The 10,938-nt window shown below is 45.6% G+C and overlaps 1 protein-coding gene across 4 annotated transcripts in view; it reads right to left on the reverse strand.

Annotated features, from left to right (window-relative positions):
- LOC125551313 (rho GTPase-activating protein 7) overlaps positions 1-8,428 on the reverse strand; it is a 34,528-nt gene extending 26,100 nt beyond the window's left edge. For 2 of the 4 annotated variants that reach the window (XM_048714493.2, XM_048714495.2), the window contains exons 1-3: positions 8,056-8,427; positions 7,241-7,277; positions 6,529-6,605 (exon numbers count right to left, since the gene is read on the reverse strand). In XM_048714493.2, the coding sequence (XP_048570450.1) occupies positions 6,529-6,605; positions 7,241-7,277; positions 8,056-8,187 (246 nt within the window). In that variant the 5' untranslated portion in view covers positions 8,188-8,427. Of the gene's footprint in view, positions 1-6,528; positions 6,606-7,240; positions 7,278-8,055 lie in introns of all 4 variants that reach the window. The other 2 variants (XR_007302417.2, XM_048714496.2) reach the window with 2 other exon arrangements.
- Positions 8,429-10,938: the final 2,510 nt, after the last annotated feature.

The raw sequence follows: 10,938 nt of genomic DNA on the forward strand, positions 1-10,938 counted from the left end.
TGTATGTGATCCCACGTTCCAGTGTGGCTCATAAGGCCCAGCGATGCGGAGCATCCTATGGTCATCCCCATGGACGTATCTTCGTCTGCCAAGACACCAAGTGGACCAATGACTAGAGCTCGTGCAAGGGCCATCGAAACCGAGGTGAACCCACTCCTCTTTGAACTTACACATTCCATATGCGAGACATGGCTACTACCTCAAACGAAGACGTTGTGTGTGATCAGGTACTTGGAGGAAGGCCATGGAGCCGCTACGAACAACGGACACGACGACGAGGATGAGAAGCAAGACGAGTTGCCGGCAAGCTACGACCACCGCACGACAGGTCCTTACAGAACGTCCGGCGCCCTGGGGATCAGCCAGCCGGAAGGCCCAGCCAACGAGCTCTCCAGCGGCCGGATGACCAATAAGTACCGGATGTCCGCCACGCCCCAGCGCCCGGACGACCAGACCCCTCCGGAAATTCGATGCCCCCAGTCCAATACGAAAACAGCGGAAGACCAGAGACCTCCAGACGACCGGGCCAACGTCCAACGTCATCGGAAATCCAGTATCACCGCACCCGAGCCAAAACGCTGGAAATCCAACCCGTACCGGACATCCGATCCCGAGCGAGACACCGTACGACCGGTAACCATTGGACGTCCAGAACTGCCTGTGCGCAGCCACTCGGGTTTTGACCCATGTATCTCCCTCTCTCTCCCTAGACTATATATACCCCTTCACTTGGACAGATTAGGGTTAGCAAAGTATAGAGATATTCTAGAGAGAGCTTTGCTCATCTACCCCTCCTCTTGGAGATCAAGATCTCGTAGAAGAAGATCCCCAAGTGGATATCAAGACTTCATCTCCTTTGGATTTGGGAAGAACCTTACCTTTGTGCTATTTTCCCTTGATTGTTCATGTTATGCTTGTGGATCTCATGTATGCTATTCTAGTGGATGTGTAATTTGGGAGTGATTCCTCTTGTTGTTCTTATTGATTTTCCCTTTTTCCCCTCCAAGTGTGAAAAGATCATCAAATTAGAGTTCCACCCTATATCATCTTGGATCAGAGTAAGGTTGATTCACATCTTTGTATCCCTAACCCCCATTTTCTAGCCTATTTTGTTTGTTTTTACCCAATTTTGAAAATCCCCACAAAAAGAGCCATACCAAAAAAAATTGTGATTTGTTGCTTTGATGATGTTTTGCTTATTTTGATCCATGGATTAGAAGTGTTTAGGTAGATCTAGCTTTCCACCACTTCCATCCACAAATTTCACCCAATTTAGGCCCCATTTTTTCTTTTCTTCCCCAAAATCCACGAGTTCATCTTCCTCTCCACGGTCCCGAAATCGCCCAACCACCGGACGTCCGGCCAACATCCAACCGTCGGTCGTCCGACAGCTACCAGACGTCCGACCGAGCCTGACGAAACCAAATTTTTCAAAGGTAAATTCAGCCACCAACTCCTCTTCCGCGTCGCCAACTTCGAAACCCACCATTGCATTTCTGCAAACCCATCGAGCTTCCGATACACCACCACACCTTCCGCTACCACCATTTGACGTTTTCCATTTGAGAAGAGTTCACAATTTTCCGTTTCCTAGGTTGCTAACTAGGCACAGTTCGTCATCGACATCACCGCCACTCAACTTCGCCATGGACTCGGCGTCGACAATGACCACTTCCCCATTTTGACACCCACACCGTAAGCAAGGACGGTAACCTCGACGACATCTTTGTACATTCTCCTTGCTATTGCATTGTTAACACCGAGCCATTTTTGCGTCACTTTCCTACCGAGACTAGCCGTTGAGTATTGTCGGGCCATTCTACTTGTGCACTTTAGTGATACATACTCCGCATAGCTTTCATTGCATGCATATATCATCGTATCATCTATTGTGTCATCAGTTTGTTCCTGTTACAGTATATGTGGATTGCACTAGCCCTTCCCATAAGTTCGGACTTTTGGTTGCGTTGGCTAGTGCATGAAGCTTAACATGGTATCGGAGCTAAGGTCTTGAGTTCAAGTCCTGGCTTTCATAATTTATCCAAAAATTGCTCGTAGCTCCCCTTTGTGTCCACGTAGTGGCCTCTTTGAGTCATACGTGAGTTTCGCGCGCCGTCACTCTCTTCCTGTTACACGTGTTGACTTGTCTTCCCCGTCACACGTGAGAGGGGGTGTTACAGTATATGTGGATTGCACTAGCCCTTTCCATCAGTTCGGACTTTTGGTTGCGTTGGCTAGTGCATGAAGCTTAACAGTTCCCTCATATACATAATTGCTATCTTGGTTTGAGCATTTCGCATAGTGGCCAAAAAAAGAGGGAGAAAACCTTTTAAGCAAAGAGGAAAACAAAGAGCTTGTAAGCAATAGCCATAGCATCACGCCACATTGCATAGCATATTGACACTGATCATCTTGGATCATCGTGTGCGAAACACCAGAACCATACATACATAGCATATTTGGGATAGAAAGTCGATATGTTCTGTCTCTCATAGGTTGTGTACAATTTGCGTATCTAGCCTTTTGGGCAATCGTGCTAGCGTCTCTCTAGAGTTGTGCAACACGAGCGTTTTCCGTGGATTCCACATTTTGTGCTCATTTCTTGGTTGCACAACCCCAATTATCCATCTGTGTGTGTGTGTTCGTGTGCGACTCATTGTCATTGGTCTACTTGTTTCACTTGTGAATTTGTGAATCTCTTCAACATTATTGGCATCTTACTAACCATTGCATCAATTTTGTGCCACCTATCCTCACAAAGCTACTCCATAAGCTTTACTTTTGTAGGTGTGAGAAACAAACCCGGTACTCCACCTATCCCCATTGTACGCCTTGATGACATGCTAGATGACTTAGTGGAGCAACCATTTTCTCAAAAATTGATCTTAAAAGTGGCTACTATCAAATTCGCATGGAAGAGGGTGACAAATGGAAAACGGCTTTTTAAACCAAATTTGGTCTATACGAATGGTTAATCATGCCTATGGGCTTATCTCAAGCGCCTAGCACATTTATGCGCGTCATGCATTATGTCCTTCACAAATATATTGACATTTGTGTTGTCGTATATTTTGATGATATCCTTGTCTTTAGTCAACCTTTTGTAGATCATGTCAAACACCTTAGAGACGCATTGCAAGTTCTTAGAAACGAGCGACTTTATGCTAACATGGAAATATGCACTTTTCGTGTTGATAAGCTTGTTTTCTTGGGCTTTGTTGTCTCTTCTAAGGGTGTTCAAATTGATGAGTCTAAGTTTAACACTATTAAAACTTGGTCACAACCAACCAACTTGCAACAAGTGCGTAGCTTCCTTGGCCTAGCCGGTTTCTATCGTCAATTCGTTAAGAATCTTAGCACTATTACATCACCTTTACATGCTTTGAGTAAGAATGCACCCCATATGGGGACCCTCTCAAGCTACCATATTTGATGAGCTTAAGAACTTGCTTACACATGCTCCATTACTTGCCTTGCCAAATTTTGACAAAACTTTTGAAGTGCATTGCGACACTACTGGTAATGGCATAAGTGGCGTGTTGATGCAAGAAAAGCAACCCATTGCATATTTTAGTGAGAAACTTTCCGGCCCACAACTTAATTATCCCATATATGATAAAAAGACGTATGCTTTGGTGCGAGTCTTGCATGTTTGGGAGCATTATCTCCGACCCCGTGAATTTGTCCTACATACGGATCATGAAACGCTTAAGTACCTTGAAGGTCAAACCAAGTTGAATAAACGGCATGCTAACTGGAGTGAATTCATTGAGTTTTTTCCTTATGTCATTAAGTACATTAAGGGTAAAGAAAATGTAGTAGCGGGTGCTCTTTCCCGCAAGGGCATGTCATTAAGTACATTAAGGGTAAAGAAAATGTAGTAGCAGGTGCTCTTTCCCGCAAGGGCATGTCATTAAGTACATTAAGGGTAAAGAAAATGTAGTAGTGAATGCTCTTTCCCGCAAGTGCATGTTAGTTACTCAACTTGAATTGAATGTTATTGGATTTGAGAACATTAAAGACTTGTATGCACATGATACTTCGTTTGCAATTCCTTGTGCCAAATGCCAAGCTAACAATTTTTAGGAGCGACATTATCTCAAGGATGGCTATCTTATGCGGACTAACAAACTTTGTATACCCAAGTCTTCTCTTCGTTTGTTGCTTTTGCAAGAAGCTCACGGTGGAGGACTGATGGGACACTTCAGCCACGACAAGACCTCCGCCACACTCTCCAAGAACTACTTTTGGCCCAAGATGTATCGCGACGACGCACGCTACACCAACCGGTGCATCACATGTCGCAAAGCTAAGTCAAAAGCTCAATATCATGGATTACATATGCCACTTCCTATTCCATACCAACCATGCTAAGATATTAGAATAGATTTTGTGCTTGGTTTGCCTAGAACTCAAAATGGCGAAGATTCGGTAATTGTCGTTGTGGACCTTCTGTAAGATGGCACATTTTATTCCATGCAACAAGATAGACGATGCTTCACATGTTGCAAATCTCTTCTGTAGGGAAATCTTGCGTTTACATGGAGTGCCCAAGATGATTGTGTCGGACCGCGACATCAAGTTCCTTAGCTACTTTTGGAAGACGCTATGCGCCAAGCTTAGAATCAAGCTACTCTTCTCATCGGCGTACCATCCACAAACGGACGGCCAAATGGAGTCACCAACCAGACTCTCTACACTCCTCCGTGTGTTGATCAAGAAAACATCAAGGAGTGGAAAGAATGCTTGCCCATCGCCGAGTACGCCTACAATCGAGCACGACACTCGACAACAGGCAAGTCCCCCTTCGAGGTCGTCTACAGCTTCAACCGGTTGTCACCATTGGACATTCTCCCTCTACCACTACAAGAGCGAACCAACATGGATGCGAGCGCAAGAGCAAGTTACCTCAAGAAGGTGCATGAAGATGCACACCGCACGATCGAGAACCAAGTGATCCGCCTCGCGATCAAGCTCAACAACAACAAACACCCCATGGTGTTCAACCCTGAAGATCTTATGTAGTTACACCTACGCAAAGAACGCTTCCCCAACAAGCGCAAGTACAAACTTTTACCTCGCATCGATGGACCATTCAAGGTGCTAGCTCGCTACAACAACAATGCCTACAAAATCGACCTCCCGCGCAACAAGTACAACATGAGCGACATTTTCAACGTCAAGGACCTATCTCCTTTCCATGGTGATGGAGTTAACAACCCGAGGTCGGATCTTTCCTAAGGGAGGGAGATGATGCGGAGCATCCTACGGTCATCCCATGGACGTACCTTTGTCTCCCAAGACACCAAGTGTACCAATGACTAGAGCTTGTACAAGGGCCATCAAAACCGAGGTGAACTCGCTCCTCTCCGAACTTACACATTCCGCATGCGAGACATGGCTACTACCTCAAGCGGAGACGCTGCGTGTGATCAGATACTTGGAGGAAGGCCATGGAGCCGCTACGAACAACGGACATGACAACAAGGACAAGAAGCAAGAGGAGTTGCCGTCAAGCTACAACCACCGGACGTCCGACGCCCTGAGGATCAGCCAGCCAGAAGGCCCAGCCGACAAGCTCTCCGGTGGCCGGACAACCGGTAAGTATAGGACGACCAGACCCCTCCGAAAATCCGGTGCACCCAGTCCAATACGAAAACAGCGGAAGACCGAAGCCCTCCGGACGACCGGGCATCCGACATCATCCGAAAATCCGGCATCACCGCACCCAAGCCAAAACGTCGGAAGTCCGACCCGTACCGAACATCCTGTCCCTCGCGAGACACCGGACGACTGGTAACCTTTGGACGTCTGGAACTGCTTGTGCACAGCCACTCGGGTTTTGACCCATGTATCCCCCTCTCTCCCTATACGATATATACCCCTTCACTTGGACGAATTAGGGTTAGCAAAGTATATTGAGATATTCTAGAGAGAGCTTTGCTCAACTACCCCTCTTCTTGGAGATCGAGACCTCTTAGGAGAAGATCCCCAAGTGGATATCAAGACCTCCCTTGTGGAGAAGACTATCAAGACCTCATCTCCTTTGGATTTTGGAAGAACCTTACCTTTGTGCTATTTTCCCTTGATTGTTCATGTTATGCTTGTGGATCTCATGTATGTTATTCTAGTGGATGTGTGATTTGGGTTTTGTTTGAGTGATTCCTCTTGTTGTTCTTGTTGATTTCACCTTTTCCTCCTCCAAGTGTGAAAAGACCATCAAATTAGGGTTCCACCCTACATCACCCAGGCCCATTCTTTAACATACAAGAGGATCTGATCACGACGCTGCTTCACACCAGATCGAGCAGCTGCTTGGGTATGTCTCTCTCATGTTCCACAAATTTAAGGGTTAAAGGCATTTTACTTCATGATGTGTTATACTTGAGGAGTTAAGCTTTTGGAGGAAAATTTCAAACGTATGATCATCATAATAGTAATAATCGTATCTTCAGCCTTAAGATGTATAAATGTAAAGTATTGCATCTCACAAATGAAAAGGAAACTTATGAGAATAGAGGTACTAACAGGATCACTCTTGAAGAAAACTAATGATGTTCGTGTGAGGATGAACCAGCGTTTTTTCCATGATTTCCATCCAAGTCCTGAAAAGCAAATATGTAAGTATTCTCTTTTCCGTTAGGACAAAAAGTCATGGTACCCAAAACTGCATCAGATTACCATAACCAGCCACGTGAAATTGAACCCTAATACCATACTGTGTGATATCAGACCATGATTCAGATATGCAAAGGATTAATATGGTTCACTGATTTGGTGACCATTTTTCTGTACACGAGACAACCTAACAAACTTGACAGTGACGATGGAACTATGTACATGACCACATATTTCTGTTCCTCGTATATGTTAGTGATAAGAAACATATCTTATCATCAAGAAAAACTTCTCTTTAGATAACTCTTAAATCTTTTAAGTTCGTAAGGTGATTTCCTCCTTAGAGAACTACCCAACATTCAAGTGCCCCTACTTAGCTACAGAACCTGAGCAACCGATTAACAATAATGGAAGAGTCGTATTAAAAGTGCCAGTGCCATATCTGCACAGGTCCCTCTGATAATCACAAGAAAAAGAAAGAAGTATGCATGCCAATGTTGCTTTAAAGGCTTAACACGACAATACTAGAACACATGGAAACATTTTGCTTCTTAATTTTTCTTATCCATGTCGCTAAACTGGGCGGAACAACTAGTTAGAGAGGGAAAGTCAAAGAGTGTACCTTTGGACGATATGAAGAGATGTCCACTCTTGAAAACCTGATTAGAATGATGTTATGGCATCAGAAATGTAGATGGGCAGAGTATAGTAAAAGTGAACTAAGAAACTGCGACATGGAGTTCTCAATCAAGCATTGGACAGCATATAGTAAAATTTTACGGAGTATATGGTAAAAGTAAAGTAAGGAACTGCTATGTGGAGTTTTCAATGAAGCAATTCTATTTAGTGCCTTGTTATAACCACTGTATTCCTTCCTTGACAACCCCTCTTAGTCATTTCTGCACTATTTTACCGTACAGCAAATCTCTCCCCATCCCCCCCCCCCCCTCAAGTCATCTGTTCACTCTGTCCCAATTCAACCATCGTCAATTGTCCGGACATAGCATTTGCATCGAGCAACTAGCAAAAATCTCCACAGGTAGTCCATATCCTAACATGATCCGTGTTACACCCCAATGGCAAGCTCGCCCTCTGGATCCAAACCTAAGCTGCATTGCCAATTATACCCACTAATATCATCATTAGCCAGGAATTCAAAGCTCTTGGACCAAAGAAGGCATAAAATCTCCCCGTCGCCTCCAACACAATCCAACCAAGGCCAGGCCAAACCTATTAATAGCAGTGAAGCAAACACTCGTGCTAACAAAGAGCGCTCAGAGCAGCGTACGGTCAAGAGCTTCCGGGAACACGGAAGCGAAATGCTTGCCCATCAGCGTCGGATGCCAAACCCACACGAAATCCCAAACCCAGCCAATCCACTACCCCCGCCACGCAAGCAACCCATAGCCACGCGGCGGTAAGCACGGGACGACGCACCGTGTTGCCGCTTGAGGCCAGCACCGCCACCGCGCCACCGCGCTGGACGTAGCGGTCGAACGCCCCACCTGGCGCCGGCGCGGACGACATCCCCTCGTCCTCCTCCTCGCCGATGCCTCGGATCGGCCGCATCCGAGCACCGGTCTCCTCGCCGCCCTACGCTACAGCAGCAGCAATAAGCGCGCCATTGGATCCGGGCGCCGATCTGCTGCGCGTCCCACAAACAACAGAAGCGTAGGGACGGTGGTGGTGGCGTTGGTTAGGGTTTGGGTTTTGGTGATGGTAGCTCGCTCTCCTTGCTTCGCTTTTTGTTTTTTGGGGAGGATGTGTGTGTGTGTGGAGCTTTCCGTCTTCCTGCGGCTGCCGGACTGGGCTGGCTAGACGCTTTGGAGCGTTCCGAACGTTGGTACGCTGCAGGGGCGGCAGACCTTTTTTTTTTTTTAACATCAGTACACACACAAGCGCTCATATACACGCGCATACACTCACCTCTATGAATGCACACACGCACACCCTACCCTTATAAGCACCTCCGAGAGACTGAGCCGGCATATCATCTTGAGATTTACGAAGTCACCGTAGGCACCTCGTCGTCGACGGGAACGTCTCCTCCCACTGAAAGCATATCGCCGGAAATCCTGAAATAAATCTAGGAATAATGCGAGCACCAGGATTTGAACTCTGGTGGGTTGGGGATACCACTGTACATCTAACCAACTCAACCACAGGTTGATTCGCGGGGCGGCAGACCTTCATTACGCACGCTATTGCGCCTGGGAAGGATCCGTTTTGTTGCTACCCTGGGTCATATGCCTGGGTGAGGGCTTTTCAAAAGGAGGGAGTAGAATTTGAAAATACAGAAATTCAAATATACAAAAAAATCGATGGGATTGCAGGTGCAAAACAGAGGATTACAAAATGAAGGAAAACTACACGAATGGTCATTTGGATGGAATACAGAAAAAGTGCCTCGAAACTAGGCGAATTAGTGTAAAAAGGAGGTTATAGTGGATGTTGAAATTTCTATTTCTAATGGAGCAGTTGGTAGTCTCTGTTCCGGAGTTTTTTTCATCCCACCTCCCACCTTCGTCTGGTTTTTTTGTCTCACCTCCTACATTCATCTGGGTTCTTTTTCGTCCCACACAGGTAACGAAAAAAAAACAAGGTAACGAGAAACTCTCGAAGGCGGACGGGTATGAGGCTCCCCTCGATCTATTCGCTATGTCCATCGTCCTCCTCCCCACTTCCATCTTCCTCCTCCTCCCACGATTCAAACACCAACTCCCATCGCAAGGCCGAACTGGCGGCACGCTAAGGTTAGCGTTGGCGCCATTCCCAGCCCCACCCGCCCATCGGCCCCTCCCGGGACGGCTACTAGTTCTAGCGCTTTGCCATTGTAGCGACCAGACCTCAAACAGTCTGATCACTGTGCTCCGGTGTCATCCCTGGATCAGTAATGCTGACACCACACAGTACTCGGAGGATTTATAGCAGAGTAGCAATCACACACTTATTACATCGAGTGTCTCATAAGAGAACTTAGTACAATAAATATGGCTTAAGGCTATCTAATAACGATAACAGCGAAAGGCTTGGAAGATAAGTGAGTCCATCAACTCCAACGGCATCACTGAGTATAGAACCACGACCTAAAAACTCCTTAATCGTCGTCTGAAAAGTCTGCAACATTAACGTTGCAGCCCGAAAACGGGTCAGCACATGGAATATGCTGGTAAGGTAACACATAGAGAGTAATGGAATGAAACAACTATACTATATGCATATTTGGCTGGTGGAAAGCTCTATGGTTATAGTTTTTGCGTAAAGCCAATTTTTCCCTACTTCAAAGGAATAAAATTTATTTAACTATCATGATAGTTGTTAAACATTGAGAATGGTTGACAGCATTCCCAATCCCACTTAAGCATCATCATTAAAATAACCCAACAAAATTAATTTAGAGTAACATGTTGAGATTCACATGAAAATCCAGATACTAGATACTCAAGATGTCCATAACCGGGGACACGGCTAATCATGATTAGTTTGTTACACTCTGCAGAGGTTTACGCACTTTTCCCCACAAGACTCGATCGCCTCCGTTTGATTTCTCGCACTACAGGGTGTTTGAGAAGACGGATGGCCGAGACATAGTCTTTCAGAAGCGCTAGCACCTTACGATCGGGTAGACCGTACCACCTACATCCCCTACATCTGCTAGTCTACCACTGTAAGAGTTCGCACAACTTAGTCAACTATGCTAGAGCCCATAATAGCTTGTGGCTGCACACGGAAGTTTCTAGTATGAATAGTCTTATGATCCCTTTGAGCCTGGGTGGCGGTCCAAAAGAAAACAGGCAAGTCCTGGAATACCCAGGTGCCTCAATCCACCCAGATGTGTGTTTAAGTTGCCACCTTAGATAAACCATTAATTAACAATCTCACATCTGTCATGAATTTCACTCACCCAATCCACGTCTACTAGCATAGCATGGCATAATAAGCAAACGTAGAAGTAACTCCCAAAGGTTTGAAAATAAACAAGTAATAGGTACTACCTCATCTACTTTCCATCCCACAATTTAATTAGATCATAATCATGCAATGTGTAAGATTGATCTAATGCAATAAAACTGGGTAGTAGAAAATGTATGATCAAAGTGTTACTTGCCTTGCTGATGATCCGGGAAACCTAGCGATTCAAAGTAACAAGCGGCGCACTCCGGATACTCTATCGCAAACAAACAAACGAGCATACAATAAGTACTCATCAAATGCATAGGCAAAACTCAAACAAGAGATCTAACCAGAAGGTTCAACTTAAGAACTCCGGTTGGCCAAAGAATCAAATCGAACGAAGCAACGAAAGACAAACGGCGAAAG

This window comes from Triticum urartu, chromosome 4A (genome assembly GCF_056163025.1).
Source record: "Triticum urartu cultivar PI428250 chromosome 4A, HENAU_Tu73, whole genome shotgun sequence".
Classification (NCBI taxonomy): Eukaryota; Viridiplantae; Streptophyta; class Magnoliopsida; order Poales; family Poaceae; genus Triticum; species Triticum urartu.